The sequence below is a fragment of the Poecilia mexicana genome, unplaced genomic scaffold (assembly GCF_051168715.1).
Source record: "Poecilia mexicana isolate PSO_F unplaced genomic scaffold, ASM5116871v1 scaffold_16, whole genome shotgun sequence".
Classification (NCBI taxonomy): Eukaryota; Metazoa; Chordata; class Actinopteri; order Cyprinodontiformes; family Poeciliidae; genus Poecilia; species Poecilia mexicana.
The window spans coordinates 29,628,868-29,655,148 of NW_028263385.1; the positions used below are offsets into that span (position 1 = coordinate 29,628,868).

General features: G+C 37.9%; 1 protein-coding gene across 3 annotated transcripts in view; it reads right to left on the reverse strand.

Moving 5' to 3' along the window:
- Positions 1 to 23,569, reverse strand: part of ascc3 (activating signal cointegrator 1 complex subunit 3) — a 337,899-nt gene extending 314,330 nt beyond the window's left edge. For 2 of the 3 annotated variants that reach the window (XM_088013868.1, XM_088013867.1), the window contains exons 1-3: positions 23,465 to 23,569; positions 22,732 to 22,869; positions 6,742 to 6,892 (exon numbers count right to left, since the gene is read on the reverse strand). In XM_088013868.1, the coding sequence (XP_087869994.1) occupies positions 6,742 to 6,892; positions 22,732 to 22,821 (241 nt within the window). In that variant the 5' untranslated portion in view covers positions 22,822 to 22,869; positions 23,465 to 23,569. Of the gene's footprint in view, positions 1 to 6,741; positions 6,893 to 22,731; positions 22,870 to 23,464 lie in introns of those variants that run through there. The other variant, XM_088013869.1, reaches the window with a different exon arrangement.
- Between the last annotated feature and the right edge of the window lie 2,712 nt (positions 23,570 to 26,281).

Sequence of the window (26,281 nt, forward strand, 5' to 3'; positions counted from 1 at the left end):
GAGAAACCAGTAACCTCCTCCCAGTATCAGAATCTCACTGAGGAAGAAGCTGCAATATATGAATATATTTATATGCATTTAAATATATAAGTATTTATATTTATACAAATTCAATAGAGTTTCATTTACAATTTTTATATCTTCTTGTTGATGTGGTAGATCTTAGGTGGCTGGTGACAGAAAAAGTAGACATTAGTCTCAAAAAGTTTGGGTACCCCTAGTCTATTCTCTTTTTTATAACATCTCTATTGGCTGCCAGTTTCCCATTCTGTGTTCCTTCCAATCATATTTCAGTATCTATGTGTTGCTAGAGTGTTAAGAAAATAAATTTAAAATATGCTAGTTTTTAAACTCAACTATATGTAGTTGGGGACATAAGTTTAAGTATATTAATTTTAGCAACAGTTAACCTTGGTGCATGTGAAATATTAGATAGAGCATGAATATTTTGAGTAGATTTTAATTTAGGTAGATTTGGATAATGGTTAAATTTAAAATAATGACTGATTTTCTTAACTTGCATAAAATCACAAACGGTTTTGAAAAAGGGCCTTCACTATAGAATGTCTTCTCCTATCAGAGGAAACAGATGTGCTGTACTAGGCAGTTCACAAAAACAAAAGTAGTGGGGAAAAACAGGATGGGAGAGATAACTTCTGTCTGTTCTCCACGAACATGCTGTGCGCGAACTGAGAAGGGTGACCATCGTCCGGCCACGCCCCGGCCCAGTCGCAGAAGGCTCTCCTCACTGACCAGAGTCAGACTGTTTTGTTGACATTTTGTTTAATGCAGCTCCATCTAGTGGATGCATAACGTAACTCCAGCCTCTACTGTAGCGTCTATTATATGCGCCTTATAATGTGGTGTGCCTCATATATGAAAAAAGTTTTAAAATAGGCCATTCATTGAAGGTGCGCCTTATAATCCGGTGTGCCTTATAGTGCGGAAAATACGGTATATGCTTTATTATTTCTTTTTTGGCAAAGTTGGCTGTACTGTAGAAGTTTGTAGCTGTCCTAGCTGGCGGGCCGCCAGGCTTTACTGGCCCTCTGCCAGGCTAAGAGTTGCTTGTTTTGAGGGGTTTTTCTTGCATAAGCCGACTGAAAGTGTCTTTGCTGTGTTGAGCATTTCACTGGCAGAGCAGAACTATTCCTGAAAGATGGGTTTATAAATAATCCATTGAACAGGTACGAATCTGGGAGCATGCATCAACCGCACCGCTACCGCATCTGCGCATTGGCCGCCTAGCACCTTGCCACATCTGGGTCTCTGAAATTTACCTCAGCAGAGACCACACACATCTTTTCACTCAAACAGCACACAGGCTCACCTGTTTCAGCATTCACATCTACCCCATGTGAGGACTCATGTTTCTTTGAAGAATTCCTCATCAAAGTGTGAGTTTAAAAGCCACTACATTATCGTTGATTTTGCAGTTCAATGTGAATTGCAAATATAACCTATACTTGCACTTTCAGACATCCACGTTGAGCATGCAGTGAGAATAATATATTTTGTGAACAAAGAATTGTGTGTGGCGTATGCGTTTACTTAATCCGACCACTTATTTTTAGTAATAAGTAATATCACGCGTTACTATTTCAAATCCAGTAATCTGATTAAAGTTACTTATCCAAATCACTGTGTGTTACTATTTTCTTTAGTAATTTTATCTAATTTCCTCTACACGTCTTGGGGAGTGATTGCCATTTTTATGTGACAGTTAGCAACTGTAATAGCACACTGCGACAAATGGAAGGAAGAGAGAGATGCGCATTTTGTTGCTGGAAAAACAGTAGTTATTTTGGGCTACTTTGGGCTTGCTTTTTTTCTAAAGTCGATTACAAATTTAATGAGTTGCATGCAGGTTGCTGTTTTTTGGGCTTGTTTTTTGAACATGAAGTTGCTCATTTGGAAATAAGCAGAGACACATAATAAGCCCCAGCTTGACAACCAGGTAGTTTTAGTCAGGCTCTCCCTGTCCGTCGTTTCCCAGATGATCCGTCCTTCGTTAGTGTTCAGGTAATATAAATACATCTATTTTACCCGTCAATGACGTTGAGCTTTGCATTGCACTCCAGAAAACTGCCAACATCAAGAGTAATACAAACAGCGCAATAAACGTGGACTGTTGTAACCATTAAACAATCTCGCCTTCAATTCAACTTTATTAGTGGAGATACATTGTTCATGTTGCATTATAAAATAGCTTGCAATTAAGTAAGTATTGGCAAAGCTAAATGTGATTTTTATATTCAGGTGGTGGAGGGTTGTTAACTGCTGAAAGTAACTACTAAAGTAACTTGTAATCTAGCTTAGTTACTTCAACTAATCAACTAATGTAACCAAGTTAGTTTTTTTAGAAGTAATCAGTAATCTGACTAAAGTTACTTTTTCAAAGTAACTATGCCATCACTGGTGTTTGCATCTCAACAAACTGCCCAGTGCATAGCTCTGTATCTGCTGAAAAAGTTTATATTTGTGTTTTTGGGTTAGCTGGTACTTTAGTGGCTAAGCAACATGCATGCTCGCCTCTTAGTCGTGCAGCACGTTGGGATCATTTTTAGGCCCGAGCAGCAAAGTGCTGCGAAGGCCTATTGTAATCATACTATTTCTTTTTCTTATGATTCTTTCACCCAAATGAATTGGCTTTTTGGGGGCTTTGTCATATTGAAAAACTCACCAAACTTGGCAGACGTGTCAAGTCTGCGAATGTTTGGCCTTTGCCATATGTTTGGCTCTAAATTCCACAGTTGCAAGCCGAGCTGCACCAAACTTAATAGGATGCATCCTTATCCACCCCCCCGACAGGAATCCACAACAATCTTTGGTGGGTGTGGCCTAATTTCTCTACAGCGCCCCCTAGAATATTTTAAATGACATTTAAAATGCTTTAACCAAGCCATGCTTTAACTCAGAATTATGAAACGTGGTACATATGTGTATCTTGACAGGACCTACAAAAAAGTCTCTAAGAGCCATGGTCCAAACCCAACAGGTTGTCGGCCATTTTGGATCAAAGTCGCTATTTACTCTTTTTTATAGACATCGTATCTGATCAAACTCGTCCTACAGCTTTTGAGATACAGACTTCAAACTCACTCAGCACACTCTTGAGGCATTGAAGGTCAAACGTTATTGAAGGATTTTTCGTACATTAAAGCATGTGGGCGTGGCTAAGTGTCGAACTTTTACTATTCGCCATGAAACATCAAGGTGCACATACAAGGTCACAGCTGCATCAGACTTCCTATGTCTCACTACAGACCAGTCCTCATCACATTAACATGATCAAGTGATGACATCACCTTAACCACGCCCACATCCAACAGGAAGTCACCCGTTTTTTTCTGCTGGATATCTTACTTTTAGCTCTATGATTCATATGGGTTTCATCCTGTGCCAAGTCACGTACAATGACATAATGATGAAGTCTGTCAACACTGCCTGCTGGCTGAACCGTATGGGCGTGGCCCAATGACGAATTTCAATCCCTTGATGTATGCATACGATCGTTTCTAAATCACACATGCATTATCCGATTTGAAACAAACTTTTTATGCACGACTCTTGTGAATCTCTAAGGAGCCCAATAGCATTACAATGTAATTTGACTCCACTGCGCCATCTAGGTTAATACATTAATATATCTCCTCACTGAATTAGCCAATCTGCACCAGATTTTTGGTGCATCATCAGGGAGCGCTGCCGAACGCATCTGTGCGTATCAGCTGGCGGACGGGTGCGGGAACTGCGTAAGAGCGTCTGCTGTGGCTGGCAGGCGTCGCCGCCGGAGCTCTCGCAGTCGCCACAAGTCCAGAGCGGTGCTAAGCTGTGAGGGCTGCTCGATGCCACTTGTGGCTTTAATTTTTTTTATTACTATTTTTGTGGTGACACAATGCATCAATCTGAGCCATATCAAATGCTTGGTCTGCTTCAAGTCATTCAGAGTTGCTGTGTGTGGCTGTGCAGAGATCAGAAAAACTTGTTCCTTAAAGCACAGGCAACCAAGCACCACAGGGTGCTTATTAAAAACTCAATAAATGTGAACTGGAAAAGCTACTAAAGCCACATAAATTAAATCTCCCAGTTTGACCCTCTGTACCAAGCAGAGAGATATGCAGTGCAATGGATTTAGCTCATTGTGCAGGGCCGGTCTAATGGTGTAGGAGGCAGAATTTGATTTAGGGGCCCCTCTTGTTGCTAAGAACATCAACATCTCTAGCAGTAGTTCAACATGGATTTAGTGAAATGTGGGAGGGAGTGAGGGGTAGTTTAAATGGCCAACCTTAAAAGCAATTAGTTATAATTGTAATTTAGTTATAATTGTAATTTACTGAGATATATTTATGAACAAACAGAGTTTAAACTCCCAGATTAAACACAAAGCAACAGATTGTAGCTATGGTAACAAAACAATCTAATAGAGGAGTGCCGATCGATCGGCCACCAATCATAATCAGCTGATTTCCGTGAAAAAGTGTATGACTGGTGATAGTCTCTTGTTGCCGATCACCAAAACCAAACATATTCATCTCACTTCGCAGCCTGCCTGTGCAGCTGATCTCTTCCTTCTTTCACACAGCGCAAGCGCGCAGCAACAAATCCTGTCGTGTGGAAATATAATCCTCTGAGAGAATGGGGAAGTTAGCGTTTTGTGGCGGAAAAATACCTTGGGGGTGAAGCACATCAAAATGCATGGTATCAAATATGGCATAAAAAAAAACAAGCACTTGACAGAGTTTGGCTTTATCAAGGCTCAATGGAGGAAAAAAAAGGACATCCGCAGTGGCCAGATAGCAGCACACAACTACCAACACTCACCCAGATTAGCATCACGGTGAGAAAACTAAGCAAATATCCCGAGTGTAAGACGTTGGGATCTGCTCTTGCTCTTGGACCGCCGCTACACGCTACTGGTTGTAATATTTCACAGACGGAGTGCCACTCAACCTCTGCCATACAGTGAACTCTCACAGCGAACGTCTGCTTAAAGCTACAGCATGTAACTTTAAAAAAAAAAAAAAACAAAAAAAAAAAAACAGATTTTAGATATGTATTAAAATATGTCTATTATGTCTAAATTAGATTAATTTATTGCCAGCTAACATAGTATCAAACAGATAGACAAAAACTTTATTCATCCCTTTGGGAACAATACATCGATACTTAAATACATTTTTTTAATATTTTAACTTATTTATGCTGAAACTATTAAATCAAACCATTAACAGTCTCAAATATGTTAAAAGTTCTATATCTGTGTCTTAAAATGTTAGTATTTTAAGACACTTTAGTTGAACTCTGTTCATTTGTCTAGAAAGTCAGTTTTTTTTTTTTTTTAAGAAGGTGTGAATGCGCATTCAAACTCTAATGCGGACCAAAGAAGAAAACCCTGATCCACCTAAAAACCAGGGACTCGGTTCGATTGAAGTAAACTCCGACGCAGTGTGAATTCAGTGTGAATGCAAGCGGAGCAGAGACTGCTCCAAAAGCAGGAGGGCATTCTGGTTACTATGTCACTCTCTGCCTGTGGGTCAACAGAGGTGGCGTGCCAGTTGCCATGGCAACGGGTCTGCATGTAGAGTAAAACTGACTCAGAAAGCAAGGAAAAGCACAATATGAGTGATTTAAATTTGTTTTACACCCGTTTATCAGTGTACTTTCCCTGTTCTGTGGTGGACTACAACCGCTGTAATTTTTAAATCTTCAATAAACAGCAAAAATTGACTAATTGCCTTGTTTGTAGAACGTGACAATATTCATTACAATCATCAATTAGGATGAAATATTTCACAAAGTATAGAAGTCATGCTTTACTAAATTTTAACTAACAGCAGCAATTATGTAATATGTAAAAATATGTATTCTCTCTGGATATAAGTCTATAAACAGTTTGGTTTCTGTCAAAATGCAAGAAAGGACTAAACAAATTTCTCTTTTATGTTGGTCAATTTAATATCAAAATATCAGCAATTTGCTCAGGTTTAGTTTAAGCCACATTTTATAGAAATCGGGTAAGGAATCGCGTAACCCTTTTTATAACCATCTTTGTGACAGATTCCTGCTCATTCCGAATTGGAACATTCTGGTTTTGTGGACATGACTAAATGACTCATAGTAATGGCACCTGCAGGAGTGCTGTGTTAGCATTAGCGGTTAATAATCCCATCACTGGCACTGTGATGTAGTTAGTTATTTTAACAAACTACAGCTGGTTAGTTAAAATAACCAGATGTAGTTATAATACATTAATCACAGATGGGTTGGCATGAGGTAAACTGTCTCAGTCACCTCTGGTTGGCGTCAGCTGCTTTGCCACTGAAATAACTCAGCTATAGTTCCTCAATAACTGGACCACATCACCACCTATTTACCTTGTAAATATTTTTATGCTGCATTAAACAGATAACACCAACGATATTATTGACAGAGCAAACTTGAAGCCGTGAACACTTACAATGGTTCAGGAAGTTCTGTGCAATTGTGATATTGGAATATCAAATGTGGGCTATATTAATCAGTCCTACTGTCATGGCACAATTCTTTCACCAGATTGTTTGAAGCAATGTCAACAAAAAAAAAGTTGGTGGTAAGTAAGCACAGAATTGGCACATAATCAGGGTAGTGAAAAAGTGTAGTTGAACAGAAGAAATTGAAACCCAAAATTCTGGAGTAAAAAAACAAAACAAAAACAGAAAGTCAAACTGACAATGGATTTGAGAGCAAGAAGTTAGTTACCAATCTCTTTGGCTGCCTGAATAAGGGTCTTCAGTTCCTCACTGGCAGCTTGCTGCTTAGCTTTATCCTGATGCTCAGAACAAAAATGGACAATCTTCTGCCATGTCAGGCCTTCCCTGGCAAACAGCTCTTGTCTCTTTATACGCTTGGCCTGGAAAAAAAGAAAAAATAATTACACTCCAAATAAAGAGAACAGAATTCATCGAACTGCAGGAGCCCCAAATAACCCGCACTTCACTTACAACATATAGCTGGAAAAATCTAGTATATGAAGTCCAAAAATATGAATATGCTACAAAAGTCTGGGTAACACGTTATTTGAAGGGGGGTGAATAAGACGGTCATGACACTGTCATAAACATGACATAACACCTGTCATGAACATGAATAAGCCTTCATGAATATTTATGACTGTCGTCATAGCGTCATTCGGTAAATTATGACACTTTTAATACAAAGTTGACATTATTCAAAATGTCTTTGTTATGACAACTTGACATTAACCAAGAAATCATTACTGTTTAAACTTTACCTGTAATAACATAAAGTTACCTATTTTTTAAAGTGCAATCAGTAATACTTTTATAACAAATTTATATCCGGCCAGCGAACCATTCTGCCACCCAGTGGTCGTTTTTCAGACCACTTAGTCTCCTGTACCGCTCAAAAATGCACAATATGTCTATAAATAATTTTAGGATAGTAAAAGGAAGAGCTGATATATTCCGTTTTCCACGAACTAAAATATTTGCCACGTCGGCACAAGCACAGTGAGAAACATCAGAGGATAAAAACACTAGACTCAGAGCAAAACTCTGATGTCCCAGCTTTTACTAGCATGTAAACGCACCATCTACACACAAATCTGGGAGCTCCCGGAAGCGTGAAATGAGTCTCAAAAATAGTTGTGCACTCGTAACCGTATCTGTGTGTAAATGCAGTTTTGTGTGTGTGTACCAGGTGATTTGTGTGTACTTTTTCAACATGTATAGGCGTAGGAGAAGGTTTATTTTATTTTTAAGGTTTACAAATCCAGTATTACACACGCACAGATATTTTTACACACACACAAATCATTTTACACACGCACAGAAAAAAATGTTGGTCAGAATGTTTGTAAAAATATTTAACAAAATGTTGATAAAAATGCTAATTTATTTATTGATATGGAATTTTACTATAAAATATTTATTATACTTTTGAAATAACTGGTTTAAAGGGGTATAAATTTGATTATTCACAATGTATTTATCTTGTTAATTTCAGAATGTAATAGATGTGTTTCTGTTTCTTTTGAGGTTTTTCACCTATGGGCTACATCCTATGGGCTATGTGGACCATCATACAAAAAATAAAGATGAGTCAACTAAATTAAAGGCTCTTTGAGTGAAATCCAGTTCAAACTTCACAGTGGAAACTATCCCTTTAAGTGGGGAATCGCACAGTAAACCTAACCTGAAAAACTTGACAATTGTACATACTGTAGTTTATATGGCATCAAACTCCTAATACAATCCTCCCAAAATGTGAGGAGCTTTAGCCAGAGTGAAAATAACATATTACATAAATATTTCATTGAACTTAACATTGTAGATTACCAATGAAGCCATCCAAAACTGAATACGTTATTCAGCAAACCAAACATTTTGACATTATTATCAGGGTTGCTATTAACAAGAGCCCTAAATACAAATCATGTTAGTTTCTAGTTTATACATCATCATTCTATCCACTCACTGTTCATCTGTCTTCCTGCAGAATCTTCAATGTAAGAAAGGGAGAAAATGTGTCCAAAACCTGTAACCTTAATTAGTGATAAATAAGACTGAGTTTAAACTTTAAATTCTTAGTGTCGAAAATGTGAAAACATGGAACTAGAACCAGTCAGATTGGAAGGAATATGGTTTTATTTCTTCTCAGTATAACTTGGACATCAGGTGAATTATAATTAAACGTATTGAGAAGTTAAAAACAGACACATTGTTTTTATCAGAAATGTTTCATCAGCATATTGAGCTCATGTTTTTCCTGCTCCAGAAAGGTGAAGGTCTCTGGACATCCTGAAGGTAAAAACCGACCAGCAGTCAGGAAGACGGACACTGATGAGATCCTACAACCCAAAGGCTGCAGAAGAACCACGATGGTCTGCAGTTTACCAACATGAAAACACATTGGAATATATTATGAATTAATTCTGACATTTTTAAGTTATTTGCAACACCCTGACTGACATTAGCTCATGTATATTCGGCACTATTACAAGTTTTATCGTAGTTTAATACAAAAATCATCGTTAGCTTACCTGAACCGTCTGAGCCACCTGCTTTCCTGCCGCTGCAAGGCGGAGATCAGCTCCTCCTCACCACATCGCTGCTTTCCTCCCACTGTCACATTTTCTTTTAGTCTCAGAAAAATCGCAATCAGGCTATAAAAAAATAGCTCAGCTCTCTCTTCTTCTTTTGTATCAGAAAAACAACAACTCGCGTTAGGTCACATGTAACGAAGCACAGCACGTAGCTCCTTGAGGCGGGGCGCTACACCCCCCGCCACCAGGAGGCGGTACCCTGCTACAGAGCCAAGTGGGCCGGTGGAAACGCGGTCACTCCGAAACAGAGCTGAGCCGGGTTGTTGAAGTAGAGCCGGTGGAAAAGGGGCATTAGCTATGTCTCCTTCAGGATGAACAGGCTGCACTCACGATAAGTCTGCTGATTTTCCAATACGGACATCTCATCCATCTTATTGGGTAGTGAGCTTGATGTTCCCCATGATCACAGCAGGGAAGTGATGGTTTAAAACACCTCTGGTTATCGGCAAGCCTAGCAGTTAGCTTAGCCCCAGCCTTGCAGTTAGCTTAGCCCCAGCCTTGCAGCCTCGATACCTTTTCCTCGGCTCCGCTGGGATGGCGTGCCTCCATCCATTCGGGCTCTTCTTCAGAGCCTGCAACTCTTCTCTTGAATAAGAAAGAGAGCTGACTCTTGTGTATGTTCTTGCTGTTTCCACATATAGTTAAAACTAACGTAAATAAGGACAAATAAAGTCAATACTGCTGAGGAACAACTGGAGTTGCTGCCATTACCTACAGTGCATTCCATTCCATTTCAACCTCTTCTCATTAGAGTTAAATGTAACTGAAATATTTGCTACCTTTGACAGAAAAAGCTTAAGTCTATAAAAGCAATGTAGCGAGTTTTGCTAGTTGTGATTTCCAAGGCATAAAGAGGCAGTTCAACATGATTCAGCCAAAGTAATGAAATAACAAACTGCAGGTTGATTTTTACTGTTAATGTGTTTCTTCACATTGAGCAATGAAAGTAAATCAAAGGTGTTGCATGTCTTTTGCTTTTAAGTATTTACTTACTGGAGGGTTTTGTTTTTTTTGTTTGTACTGCAGAGCCACAGCTAGCTTCTCACTACAGTGGCTCTACAGAGCAGCGCTGCTGTTGCTCCTCCTACACAATGGACTAAACCATTGTTCTAAAAATGGCTGGAGGGGGACCTAAAAATTAAAAAAAAAAAAAATTTCTTGGATGAATGGGAGATTTACTGAATTCCTTGTTTCTTTTGCCTTTTCATGCTGATATTGTTTAAATACAAAGGTTTCTTTTATGATTTTTTTGGAGGACACATTTCTAGACTTTTCCAAGATTGGGAGGGTCGGGAATTTCTGAAAATCCTAGTTCTGTCCAATTTTCTTTGGACAGATAAGTTTAAAACAGGGCCGCTGTAAATGCATATTTTAATAATTGAGTATTCTACTGATTATTCTTACGATTGATCACATAATCGTATAAAAAAAATTTAAAATAAAATATTGGTAAATCCAACAAAACAGCAGCGTTACTATCGGATATCAACATCAGTCCAATTTCTTATATTTGAGCATCCCTAATAATTACTTTATCTGAATTTTAGAATATTAACTTGTAACAATAGTAGCTCATTTTCTACACTAACCTGAAGAAAAGTTATACAAAATTTTAAATTATATTTAATTTAATAATAAAGAGGCAGGCTCAGAATAGGCAGGCTATTCTCCTTTTAGATTATGTATTCATCTTCAGTCAATTTAGTAGATGAACTCTCACCTTGCCCAAACATTTATAGCTTTTGTGTCCATCTTAGCAACAAGATTTGACACCTTTGTTCCTCACACACAGAAGCTTATCTACCAGCTATGTATCACCACGATGTGCTCCACCACCCATTTGTTGAGACCGGGATGATATGAAATAAATTTTCCGGTTTGATCATAAAGCTATGCATCTAAAGCACAGTCTCCCGCAGTGTTCACTCACCTGTATAAATACACCGGCCACGCTCTTTCCTGCCGTTCACTCTTCATGGCCACCAGCCAGATCCGGCAGGAGAAACGCTGCTATACTCCAGGTATCACACCAGTCATTTTAAGGATGCTTATTGGTCCCCCGAAAACGATAAAAACCTGGACATCTTCAATAAATAAAATCCTCCCAGACCAAACTTTAAAATTTGACAAAAGCTAAGCTAACACTTAGCTTTCGTCAAAAACTTTTAGGCGGAAGTGAGCGCTGTGCAACGCAAATAATGACCCAGCCAGAATACTGTGCACTAAATAATAAAACATAATTTGCTTCAAGGCAGATAGATTTTCCTGAAGGAATTTAATAATCGAGGTACTCGAATCATCGTTTCAGCCCTAGTCTAAAATATAATTGTTTTTTAACACCAAAACAGAGGACATGTTTGGTATAAACCAGATTAAATCTGGTAGATGGTGACATAAAGCATCACACTCAAGCTATCTACAGAAGAAAGAAAGGCTCGCTATTAGACAGAGGTTCTCTAGAGCCCAATCTATTTCCTCATGTAGTATGCACATTTATATTGATATCAAATTGTGGGGAAATGGTTAGTCTCTGGTCTTTTTCTGTAAAAACAAAACAAAATTTAGAAGAAAAAACTAAAGTTGAAAAAAAATAATCTTTTTTCATACCAGTTTGTTTTAAAAGCTAATATTTCCAACAAAGTTTAACTAAAAATATTCAAGAAAAGCCAAAAAGGCTTCATTTTCACATTTTAAATTACAACTCACATGTACAGCAGTTCTGCAGAAGCCAGTGTTAATGAGCCTAACATTTTATGTTTCTTAAACAGTACCTCATTAGCGTAATAAGGTATTAAATCTAAGCAAATCTCACAGTTCAGGGCTCATAGGCCAGGAAAAGCATTAACACACTGACTCCACTACAATCAGTATCTGAATACCTTCTAAAACTAAGCATTTTAGCACAAACTGGGATAATCTCTGAGTGACTTCAGCCATCTTTTCCCTGGAGAAGCTCTTTTTCTGCTTAGCAGATTTAATGAGAGCTGAGCCAGGTAAAATAAAGGTCTGCATACTGCCCCAAATTCCATTTAAAGTGTCAGGCAAAGTCTCAGAAAAATAAATTAGGAAAGAGACACCTGGTTTTAAAAATCCCACTATAAATACAGGAAGAATTACATGCATAAATTCTGGGTTACACTAATAACTTGACACGTCAATTTTTTACTGTGCAATGACTCTTTAGGTAGCTAGTCAACTAGTCACAATTATACGACAAAACAGTCTTTTACAAGAAGATGGAAGATGAGGAACTAGGTAAGTTCACCAGCTAATCATCACATATGTTTTTGAGGGAAACAGTACCGGAAGTGGAGTCAACTCAGCAAGAACCCCGCCATCACGTTTCAGCTGAGAAAATTAAACATTTTTATAATCACTTTGAGGAAAACTTTAGGTAAAAAAAACTGAGTGAAATAATGCCTCCAATAGGATCTAAGACTGAGATGAGACCAGAAGAGGAGTTTGTATCACTCATGCAAGTCAAAGAGTTACTGAGCCAGCAGAAGGAAATGTACATGGAGTTGCTTCAACAACAATAGGACAATTTCAAAGGCTTTGTTAAAATCATTATGGACACTACAAACACCAGACTGGACAAGTTGAAACAAGAAGTGTAGGACATTAAATCCAGCCTGCAATTTACACAGAAAGATGTGGATGACATCAAAACAGAAAGCTGTTTTATAAAAACCTGCTTTCTGGCGTACGAGGTAACTCGCTGCAGTCGGACATATTTAGAGTTTCTGATAGCCTGTTGGCAATCACCGATAAGATGGAGAACCTGAAGGGACACTCTAGGACAGTGGTTCTTAACCTGGGTTCGATCGAACCCCAGGGGTTCGATGAGTCGGTCTCAGGGGTTCGGCGGAGCCTCTGCCGCGGAGGTAAAGAGACACTTATATAAAGTCGTGATGACGTGCCCCGCTTTGCCATCACTTGCTGCAGAGGATCACGTTACATTGCTTAGCCAATCAGTGCTGCGGAGGAGCAGTGATTGAAGGAGTTCCACTCTCAGCATGGATTTGAATTTTTACCAAATTCTGTAGCTTTCGGTGTACTTCTAAATCTGTTCCTTAGTCGAATCTTTTCGGGGTTGATACTGCCTCTAGTGCTGTGGGGTGGTAACACAACTAATATAATTACATTACTAAATCAGAATACCGCAAAGTCTTTATTATTTATTATTAAATTTTCATTCTCTTAAGAATGTAGAGCTAATTAAATGGTCTAAACAAAACCTTAAAGTGGTTCCAGTTTCTCTCGATGGCCAACCTGTTAAAACTGTGGCAAATTTTAAATACCTTGGGTCGTTCCTGGACAGAAAGCTCAACTTTGCTGAAAACACCGACTATATTTTGAAGAACTGTTCTCAGAGATTCTACCTTTTAAGAAGACTTGGTGATCATGGGGTGACCCAACTACACTCTAGTTGGGTCACCCCAACTAGACCCAACTAGACTCTAGTTGGGTCACCCCAACTAGACCCAACTAGACTCTAGTTGGGGTGATCCAACTAGAGTCTAGTTGGATCTACTACTAAAACCGATTTGATGACATATGATTGGAGATTAATTTATAGAATAAATGATGTGAATTCAGAATATGAAGAATTTTTACAAATATTTAATTACTATATAATAAGAACTGCCCAGTTAAGGAAAGTAAGATGAAAAGCAGGCAAAAAAGAGTAGTGGATTACAAAAGGAATACAAAATGCATGTAAAAAGAAAAAATGTATAAAACATAGAATTTCTGAATCAGAAAACAAATATAAGAAATATAGAAATAAGTTAACTAACATTATAAAGGTATGTAAAAAGGAATATTATAAATTATTGGATAGTTATAAAAATAATACTACGGCTACATGGAATATTTTAAATAGTGTTACCAGGAAAACTTCTAACAGTAACAATTATCCACAGTATTTTTTAGATAATGACCAGACTATTGCCAATAAGAAGAGTGTTGTAAATAAATTCAATAGTTATTTTGTGACTATAGGACCTCACTTAGCAGAAAAAATACCTGTGGTAAAAACAGCAACTCATCTAAATTATGTTGAGAATACTACAAGTTCAATGTATCTTAACCCCATAAAACAGAAAAAATCACTGAATAACAGTAACAGTAAAGCATCCACTGACTGTGATTATCTAGACATGAAAACAATTAAAATGGTAACTGAGGGTATCTCTAAACCATTTACTTACATTTGTATGTTATCATTACAAACAGGACAATTTCCCAACAAAATGAAAATAGCAAAGATCATACCAATGTATAAAACTGGCAGAAATCTCCTCTGGTTCTCTTCTCCCTCAGTTCTCTAAAAGTCTAGAAAAACCTTTTTAAGAAGAGACTGGAAAAATTCATAGAAAAACATACACTACTTTGCAGTGATCAATTTGTGAAAATGGGAGATTTTGAATCTGATTGGAGATTGTATGTGGGGTACCTCAAGGGTCAGTACTGGAACCAGTTTTATTTAATTTGTATATAAACGACATAAGCAAAGTGTATTAAAATTTGTTATTTGCTGACAACACAACTATTCTAGTCTCTGGTGAAAACTTACAACTTATTTCCATAGTCACCTCAGAAATCAGTAATTTAAAGAAATGGTTTGACAATAATAAATCATCACTAAATTTGGACAAGACTAAAATCATGGTTTTTGGGAACTCAAATTCAAGTTCACACAGTGGGTGTAACTCTAGAAAGGGTATATGTTAAAAATGTTCTTGGTGTAATAGATTACAAGATCAGTTGGAAACCTCATATTAAACATTTACAGTATAAACTAAGTAGAAGCATATCAATCCTGGCAAAAGCTAGACATATGTCTAGCTGAATAATAAATCACTTCATATTCTATACAACTCTCTGATTTTGCTATATTTAACATGTTGTTCAGAAGGGAATTAGTTACAAAAGCTCTCAGCATCCACTGAGAATGCTACAGAAATGAGCCATTAGAATCATCCATAATGCTGGTTATTATGAGCACACAAACCAGTTATTCTTAAAATCTAGAATTCTTAAATTTGAAGAGCTGGTGGAATTTAAAATTACTCAAATTATGTTTAAGGCAGAGGTCCCACTAGACTTTTTGGTTCTCAGTCATTTTGACCAACAGGATTAAAAAACAAAAAATCAGTCATGTACTACTTTTTACCCATCAAATTATAATCACATTAATATAGGCTATTTAACCGCATTTTTATGCGGTTTAGTTAATATTCACCCAGTTGAACTGTGAATCCAGATCCCATCACACATATAGCAGATGAACGGATCTAACTTTTTCTCCGTAGTGATAAAAACCACTGACTGTAGCCCCTTAACTTCTAATAAATTAAACGACTCCACTTAAATTACATCACTTCACCTGCTGGGGTCTGAACTCAGCCTCAAAAAATTCCTCCTGGTTGTATCTGCAGAGAAATTTGCGCTAGTTCATCGGTCAGTTGGATCTGTCTCATCCACTAGCGCAGTGGTTCCCAAACTTTTTCACCTGGGCCCCCCCTATGGATTACAAATAGCTGCCTTTTTGAACACGTTTGTAGGGGATTGGGGGGGGAGGAATCGACTTTTTTGGGGGCAAAATGAATGTACGTAGCCGAACATAGACAACAACATCAGTAGCCTAAAGGCTACTTGTTAAGCTTCAGGTGATGTATTGATATTATGATATTAGCTAGTCATCTTTTAGCTAACATTACCTGCATCCAGCAGCTTTACTCATCTCAGTCGGTTAGTTTGGGGGAAAAACTGTGAAAAGTTCTTTGTGTTTTGCTGGTTTGCTGCCATGATTCTAACACACCTGCATAGCTCTGTACAGCAGCAGCAGGTCTCATTCACTGCCCAACAGGTGTAAACCCAGCGTAAGTGTCGTAGCGCTCATGTTGTGTTTAAAGGCGGCTCGGAAAAACAGGTTACCACATGTTAACAACGGATTAAACAGTTTTAGCTGCTGCTAAAAGTGGCAGAGGACACAGAGATGGGAAGTGCAGAAACCCCTACTGTATCAAATTGACATAGGAATAACAGAGAGTTGGCCATTCTAAGGTAAAAACCCAGCGCATACAGTGTTCAGCGTTTGTCGTTTGATTTTTACCCAGGAAACACATTGGCTAAACCATGAGTGGACTGACTACTATATATCCCATTGAGGGACCGTAACTTTAACATTACATTACATAAACCTTTCTGAACCTTTCTGAACAGGCGAGGGCGCACTTTCTCCGTCTATAATCAGACATTAAATCAGACATTAAAGCATCTTGAAACCATTCCTCCCTCCCTGGAACCCATCCGGGCCCCCCTATAGCTCAGCGCCTGGTCTCATCCAAACCAATCAAGTGAACTTTTTTATTTTTATTTTTTTACCCTGTGCGGTCCGGACTTGCACTTTTACGAGTTTTTTTTTTTAATCCATTTTATTTGTTTTTTATTTGCGTGGTTTCACTTCCCTGAAATGGACAGATGTTACGTCTGCCGCGCTTCTGAGCTCCGCTCTCTTTCTGGCCGCAGGAGGGTAACGTCTTCAGCTCCATTTGTTAAAACTGCAGGATGAGTTAAGTGTAATTCTTCGCAGCGGCGGAGCCGCGTCCGCATTGGTTGTGCAGCGGACTGCGCATGTCACCTAATTAATTTCTGCATTTTATTTATTTCCTCAAGATAAACTGCCGGCTCCTTTGTTTAGACTATAAATGGATTAACACAACATTGCATTCTCTTTAGTTTTCTCTGTTCTGTATGTAATAGACACTGAAATTAAATGCGCCATTTCTACCAAAGGTTTGTAATGCGCTTCTGAACCAGACGCTCCAAGGCATCCGGTCCATAACTCTTCCAACTCCCAGTCAGAAAGTCCCATTTAGTTCAGTGTCCATGAGATGATATTCAGAAAGGATTTTTTATTTATCGATTTTAGTTGCTTCTGCGATGAACTCTTTGCGTAAAGTCTGTAATGTGTGCGCATGTGCACCAGTCAAGGGTGTTAATTTATATCCTGTCAAATGAATGATGGGTCAAATACGGATGTGATGGCCAAATCCATGGCCACACTCTGAAGTCGGTAACCCTTTTATGCAGTTTATTTTTTCATTCAAACACAACACTTTAGTTTAAGTAAAACATTTATTAGTTGATTTGGATACATTTGTTCTTTATGTTAGCGCGCACATTTAGTTAGCATGTGTATTTATATCAACTTTAAAGTATTATTTGCTTGCTTAAGATTAACTTTGTTTTCTTTTGCCGGTGCTTACCTGCCTTGGAGTGGCCAGACAGGAGATGGGGTCCAGGGCTCAGCAGGCATAGGTGCTAATTGGACTGCACCATTAGTTCCTGCTGGCTGGGGAAATTTGTAGTTTCTTTATTTAAGTTTTGTATTCAAGTAAATATTAGTATTTAAACTTTAATATTTTTTATTTTCATTTTGTGAGTCTTTAGTTTAGCCAAACTTAGCTGTAATGTTATTTGTTTTTGTGTGTGTGATTGTATTCTGTTTAGATACCCCTATTGTGTCTTAATTGGTCTGATCAGCCAGCGTATATACCCCTGTGTGTCATTTCTTTGTGAGGTCAGTTATGTTTGTTTGTGCAGCCAGTTTGTTTACACTTTTTGCCTGAGTTCAGTTTTGTTTCTTTGACCTCTTTTATGAGCTCAGTTTATCTTTTGTCATTTATAATCTTTGGGTTAAAATAAAAAACCCTATTTTTCTAATTAATATCCTGTGACTCCTTCTGTTTTTAACTCGGTCCATAACAACGGAAAATATTTGGTTAACGCTACGTCTGGTTTAAAGCATCTAATGAACTGCTACCTGAGCTCATACAGAACATATTTTTTGAGGGAGAAAGGGGATATAACGTAAGGGGTTACTCAAACTTAAGGATTTGTAGTTTACGAACAACAAGAAAGAGCTTTTGTATTTCAAATGATCACTTATTGATAATTATCATTATCAATTATTATTATGTATTTGGGTGAAGTTATGGAACAAGTTAAATGAAGAGTTAAAACAAAGTCAAAATTTAAAACAATTTAAAAGGAAATAAGGAGGTCATTTTCATAAGACATAGAAATATGTCTTATGCTCTTATAGCTCTAAAGTCTATATTTTATTGATTCCAATGCATGAGTGTGTGGGTATGGATGTATATACTTAGACATAAGTAAACCCAGATAAAATGGAAAATTAATTAATTAAAATTAATGAAATGAATTAATGAAATGAAATGAATTAATTAATGAAAATTAATTAACCTGTTTATTTTTATTTTTTATTTAATTTATTAATGAGGGTCCATCTGAAAATATATGAGTATATGGGGTAGGAGTTAATAAGTTTCTTACTTCTTCCTAGTCCTTTTCGAGCAAGTTAAGATTATTGTGGTACAAAAATATATGTCCTTTGCATTCCTTGTTCTTGTGCATGATTTTATACTACCATCATGTTCGAAATAAATAAATAATAATATATTTTACGAAAGAAATACAGCAAACTCCGACAAAGGCTACCGAAATAGAGTTGTCGCATGGAGCAGTGGTTAGAGCGGCCGCTCCATTAACAGTTTTAACCACTTCCAATGTGCAATGCTACAAACATTCTTATTCTCTAGGGAGAGAGTCGGATATCAGGAAATAATTTCATTGTTATTCTGTTGGAAAAATCTCCTTTTTTCAAACATAACTGTGGACTTTCTAAGATTGTCGTAAGGGGAAAATCGGGGCAAACAATGGCCTGACCTCTAATCCACTCAGGATCAAATTATGCAAACAGGTTAAATGTCCATTAGCATTTAACCTGTTTGTATACCAACATGCAGAAGCCTTGTCTGACGGTATACCCGATACAGCTCCACGGTGCACACCGACTCAGATGCACTCTAACGCCACTGTTGCACCCCACGAGATAGATATTTTCACAATTTACCGTCTATTAAACAAGTGCCCCCCGGATTAATTTCACTCTCTGCAGCTGCAGCTGTGACATTACCGTAATAAACCGTTATTAGCTGGAAAGTGCAATGTCTCCACTTTCAGAAACTGTTGGAATTTTTCAGATAGCGCTAAGTGTGGCGGAATTATGGTACTGCAAATTTGGCCGTGTCGCCGGCGACACGTTCCGGTTTAGAGGGGTTAAACTTGACAGGAAATTTGAAAATATCACTTGATAATTATGTGTTATTGAAAGGTTGGAAGATTAATACCCGAATACCAACTATAAAATCTTAATTGGGGAAACCCTGCAAAAAATATTCTTGCCCATAATTTGATAGTTAAAGGGTCCAGTTCTGCCCCCCTCCTCCTCACCAAGAGCTCAGTGTCTGAACAACATGGAGGCTCTGAGAATCCTCAGTCATTATTAGACTGAGGGCAGCCTGACATTTATTTTGCTAAATTGATATATTAAGTTAAATATTATTCTTGAGGGGCACAAGCAGGCATCCTGACACACAGATAAAAAATACATAAATAAAAAAAATTGGGAAAAAAAAAGGAAAACTCAAAAAGGGCGCTAGGGGCATCAAGGATAAAAAGGGCAGGGCTCAAGCACCTCCACCCCCCTGTGCAGGTGCCTGCTCATCAAGCAGGTTCTGCAAGGAGCTTTCTCGCTCGCCTTGTAGTCACGCATCATGATGGTTTTATATTATTTTTAAGTATTATTATTATTCCGGTTACACGTTCCATCAAACCATATCAAATACTTTGTCCACTTAGTCAGCCAGAGTTAATGCATGCAGCCGCATGGAAATCTGAAAAACTCCCCCCTTAAAGCTCGGGCAACCAATCCAGTCACTATGGCGTTTATCAAAAACTCAACAGAAACGAAATGGAAGAGCTACTAAAGCCACATAAATTAAATCTTCCACTTGTCCCTTTATATCCAGCTAGATATGCGTAGTGCAGCTGATTTAGTTCATCATACAGGGCCGGTCTAAGGTTGCATGAGGCCTTGAGCAGAATTTAACTTATGTTAAATTCTGAATTGCTGTATAACAAACAACAACAATAACTAACACAACTGACCTCATTACACACTTGAGTCAGGAACATGTTGTGACTATGGAGATACATCCACACTCAGCTTTCCTTCTAGAGATCCCCAGACTAGAGTTACTTATAACAATGCTGTCAATATCTTTTCCACATTTTTAAAATAATTTTTAATAACTCCTCCATGTCTCATTGACTATGAAACAAAATATGAATTGTCTCAGTATCATTTCAGTGGGCATTTTTAAGTGATCCTGGACATAGTTTTATCAAAAGGATCAAAAGTTTATTAAAATACAAATTAAATTTAAATTCAAAAATACTTTATTGATGCCAAGGGAAAATTAAATATCAATAAGTTCTAAAAGAAAACTTCCTTGTTGTCATTCATATGTAGAAAATGCATTTTGCAGCCTACTGCAGAATTACTGAATGAGTGTTAATCACATCTGCAGCCTGGAAGGTTTTCACAGCACTAAGTCTCAGTGTTTTTGTTTATGGCAATATGAGTTTTATTTTTAAAAAATGCTCTACAATCAGTAGACAGGACCTGTTTGTGAAAGGCAGTTGTTGAACTTGATCTTCTCAGCTATATAGCATAGATTCCCTCATTGCCTTGTCGCATTAAATCAAACAAAACTGCAACACATCACACTTCATTTAATCTTAAATCAGTGATCCTATCTCACACTGATGCTAGGTATGTACTTATGTACTTACAGTGGGGAGAACAAGTATTTGATACACTGTTGATTTTTCAGGTTTTCCCACTTGCAAAGCTTGTAGAAGACTGTAATTTCTATCATAGGTACTCTTCAACTGTGAGTGATGGAATCTAAAACAAAAATCCAGAAAAATACAATGTATGATTTTTAAATAATTAATTTCCATTTTATTGTGTGAAATAAGTATTTGATACACCAGAAAAATTAAACTTAATATTTGGTACAGAAACCTTTGTTTGCAATTACAGAGATCAGACGTTTCCTGTAGTTCTTGACCAGGTTTGCACACACTGCAGCAGGGATTTTGGCCCACTCCTCCATACAGATCTCCTCCAGAGCCTTCAGGTTTCGGGGCTGTCGCTGGGCCACACGGACTTTAAGCTCCCTCCAAAGATTTTCTATTGGATTCAGGTCTGGAGACTGGCTAGGCCACTCCAGGACCTTAAGATGTTTCCTACGGAGCCACTCTTTAGTTGCCCTGGCTGTGTGTTTTGGGTCGTTATCATGCTGGAAGACCCGGCCACGACCCATCTCAGTGCTCTTACTGAGGGAAGGAGGTTGTTGGCCAAAATCTCACGATACATGGCCCCATCCATCCTTCCCACAATATGGTGCAGTCGTCCTGTCCCCTTTGCAGAAAAGCATCCCCAAAGAATGATGTTTCCACCACCATGCTTCACGGTTGGGATGGTGTTCTTGGGGTTGTACTCATCATTCTTCTTCCTCCAAACATGACGAGTGGAGTTTAAACCAAAAAGTTCTATTTTTGTCTCATCAGACCACATGACCTTCTCCCATTCCTCCTCTGGATCATTCAGATGGTCATTTGCAAACATCAGACGGGCTTTGACATGCGTTGGCTTGAGAAAGGGCACCTTGCGTGCACTGCAGGATTTTAATCCTTGACGGCGTAGAGTGTTACTGATTGTTTTCTTTGAGACTGTGGTCCCAGCTCTACTCAGGTCATTGACCAGGTCCTGCCGTGTAGCTCTGGGCTCATTCCTCACCTTCCTCAAGATCAATGATGCTCCACGAGGTGAGATCTTGCATGGCGCCCCAGACCGAGGGAGATTTTCCGTTATTTTGTATTTCTTCCATTTTCTAATAATTGCACCAACTGTTGTTGCCTTCTCACCAAGCTGCTTGCCTATTGTCCTGTAGCCCATCCCAGCCTTGTGCAGGTCTACAATTTTATCCCTGATGTCCTTACACAGCTCTCTGGTCTTGGGCATTGTGGAGATGCTGGAGTCTGATTGAGTGTGGACAGGTGTCTTTTATACAGGTAACGAGTTCAAACAGGTGCAGTTAATACAGGTAATGAGTGGAGAACAGGAGGGCTTCTTAAAGAAGAACTAACATGTCTGTGAGAGCCAAAATTCTTCCTGGTTGATAGATGATCAAATACTTATTTCACACAATAAAATGGAAATTCATTATTTAAAAATCATACATTGTATTTTTCTGGATTTTTGTTTTAGATTCCATCACTCACAGTTGAAGAGTACCTATGATAAAAATTACAGTCTTCTACAAGCTTTGCAAGTGGAAAAACCTGAAAAATCAACAGTGTATCAAATACTTGTTCTCCCCACTGTATGTCAAGGTGAAAAGTTAAGAGAAATGATAAAAGATAGATTTTAGTGTCCAATCATGGTAATTGATAACATTTAAGTATAATGCAAATACGTTGTCTTTTGCCAAATTATTTTATTGAATGGTTTCCCCAGAAATTCTATGTAACAAAATGTCAAGTTAAAGCACTATCTGGTTTTTCTAACCAAACGATGTTTGAGGAATTAAAAGTTCTTCAGTAATATTTAATCGTACTTTAGACAAGATTGAATACTTATTAATTATGAGGGAGAGATATAATCTGCTTTCTGGCCTCACCTTCAGGTCATACAGCTGCTCCGTGGGATCCTCCCTCTTGCTGACATTAGAGAAAGAACGAAGAGCACCTGTAAGACGTGGAGGAGACATCGGTCCTTGTGTCTATCGTCACCGCAGCTGGACTGGTACTTCCTAAGACTAACGCAGAAAATGCACACAGAAAGAAGTTCACATGGTAGTATGCTTGAAAGCACAAACTTTATCTATTAAACAAGCGCAACAAATGTCAAATACAACTGCTTCATTAGAAGAGTTGTATTAGACAACTAATACAACTAATACTGTCCTCGCTCAATGTTCCCTGGACACCAGGATGTCCAGCTATCCCACACTGTGTTGAAATAGACATGTGGAGTGAGACAAGTTCTAGAAAACCCTTCCAGATGAAACTGAATTTCCTGAATTCAAAATCCTGTAAAAGAATGAAGAGTCAGAGTTGCTTGTTCCACGTCTAAAACGTTCTAACTTTTATCAGTCAACTTTAAAGCCACCTGTTTTCGCGTTTTATTGTCTGATAATTCTGTTTAGATGTCACCGTTTATGTTCTGCAACAACCCGAATATCGTGCAGCATGTGAGCTGTTACCGCTGCTAAGCTAGTCCTTGTCCGACAGCTACGGCTAACCAATTTCTTTAATTGGCTTAAGCACCGTACATATAACAAGCTGCGAGGAGTCGAAGGACTTTTAACTCTGATCACACCGTTACTATTGCACATACTTCTGTAACATTACCTCTTAAAGTGCTGTTTGAAACTAAAGTCGGAGACAGCCAGTCTGTATTAGTAGCCTACAGGCTGCAGTCAACAGAAGTAGCTGTGCGCACAGAAAGGTGGGTATTGTAGTTTAACGTAACGGAAGTATAAGAAATTATCTTTAAAGAACTACATTTCCCATACCAGTGACATTGTAGCGTCATCTCACCAGGATGGATTGGATCTTTACACTGGATTTTTTTCTTTCCACTGGCTCCCTGTTATGGAGGACTAAAACTGACATAATAAGAAATAAAAGCACAAATATATATTTAGCTTTTCCTTGTCCTTACACGAGTTTCTGTCAAGAAATGTATATATTTACTTTTTCATTTCCCCTAACCATACATTTTTGTCAAGAAAAGTAGATATTTTGTTTTGTCTTTTCCTTATACAAGCTGTCCTTCTTTTGTCATTGCCTCCTCTCCTTTTTCAACTTGTTCTTTTTCTGCTTCTTTTTCTGCTTGTGCATCTTTATGTTAATGAGGAGATCTGCCTTCTATGTCCAGCTCCTACTATGGACCAGTAGAGCTTTGGAACCAACGTCACTGCGTAAGACATTGTGGGGCTTTTACGTTTCGCGCAGTCGCTCGGTGCCGTTGTTCTGTCAGATCAGCATACGTTGTCAGATAGTCATACGCTTAGCTCAGACAGGCACGTGCAGAGGGGGGGGGCTGGGGGGGCTTGAGCACCTGCCCTTTTTGCTCCTTGCCCAAAAGTGCCCGTTTGGTCTTTTTTTTTTTTTTTTTTTTTTTTTTTTGGTATTATTATTTTCAAAGCCCTCTTCTGACACATAATAACATGTACTAAAATTATTTTATTTAATTTTATTTTTTTGTACAAAATAATAAGCCTTCCGGTCACCTTGTTACCTTTGACCTTTTGCCCGTGACGCATGACGCAGTTGCCTCTCGCGCTGTGAGATAAGGCGGCTAACTGGAGCTCAGCATAGCGAACGATCCAGATCATATGTCTATGTTCCAGATTACAGAACAATTTTTGGTAAATTATATATTTAAAAAAACGTTTTTGGTGAATAAAGTGGAGTAGACTTGCTACTTGTCAGATGACGGAAAACGTTTAAGTATCGTTTCTGCTTCAGCACAGAGTCGCGGTTTAAGCAGAGAGGTAATGAAATACAACAGACACCGACAGGCCTCTGCGTCTGGCTTCTTCTGAAGAACTACTGAGGGGAGGAGACAGCCAGGTGAGGAAAAACTGTTCTTATCTATCGATTCAGTATTTTTATCATACAGACATTAGGCTGTTGTTGTTGTGCTATTAGCTAACTGCTAGCTAACGACTTTGTTTGCAAAGCTAGATAACAAAAAGCTTCTTCCCTGTGTACAAGGCACATCGCCCGTCCAAAACGTATCATCTCCATAATGGATAAATGTCCGATCTTCTAATTTCCTTTGCTGCATAATGTACATTGCATTTATTCTGGCGTTAGGTAAATGTATCTTGAAGGAGAATAGCACTTAAATAAAAGTCCAACAAGGATATTCATTTAGAATTAAAAATAACTCACCCTGAATTACCATGATAGATAAAATGTATGTCATTAATGAAGGGGAAAAAACTCAACCCAGACTTTAAGTTTAGGGTCTGGTTCGCAGAGTTTGTAGTTAAATTTTTTCCCCAATTATTCAATGGTGAAAAATAAATTAACCTCAGTTAAGTAAAATAAAATTGTAATCAAAACTTTTGGAATTGTAATGATTTCTTTTTTAAAAAACAAATTGTTTTGTTTAAAAAACTTTTTTTAATTAAATAACAAATTTTTGTCTTGTGAACTTAAAAAGTTATTTGCCAAACATAAACTTTTATTTGCACACATCAGAAATCTTTTGTTGTGATTTTGGGTCCTGCCCATGACGTCATGTGAGAATCACAAGCAAAACTTTGAGTCAAACAAAAACTTTGAATATCAAGAAAAGATTTCTGACATGCACAAATAAGTTTGTTTTGCAAAAAAAATTCACTTCATGAGACAAATGTGTGATTTAAATGTTTAAAAAAGTTTTAAGCAAAACTTAGTAGGCTTTTCCCATAGTGACATGCATTAACAATTCAATTTTTGCTTTTGTTTTTTTCTTTTTTTCTGCAGTTCCACCTTAAAGTTTGATGCAGCTCTGCTTTCCTGAATGGACCATCTTCATCTCCACTGCAGCAAACAGGCAGCTCTTTTTTATATAGATTACAGTCACTAAAAGGTTGCATTGGGCCCTTGTTTATATTTTTAATAGTGTAATTCTGTAAAGACAAAATATGTAAATCAGAGCTAAACCACCAGCTCTGATTTACATTTCTTGCTAAATTGCAGGTTTCAATATCGCAATACTTTTTTATAACAAAATAGACCTGCAGAAAGAAATTACTAATAAAATATCTTACATATGCATAGTTGTATGCTCTGCATAGAGATTTACCTTAGCTTTGATTGTATATTTCACAATTTTGTAATCTATCATTGTTTATTAAACTCTGAAAGCTGAATGACTGTTAATATTCTGTCCTAGAATGCGGGGAGATGTGCCCTTTTTTTTTCTCTTTTGAGCACCTGCCCTTTTAGTGGTCTCTGCACGGCCCTGAGCTCAGACATGTATACGTTGTCATTACCATATGATTTTATTTAATCAGCAACTTAGGATCATGACGTAGATCATCATACACTTGGTTATTCACAGTTATATGGCATCCTGACTTAGTAGTTAAATAGGTTACTGAGTTTTACACGGGCGTGTGTTGTTATTGACTGCAGCTGCATCCAGACCTGCTTTAAATACACTTTGAA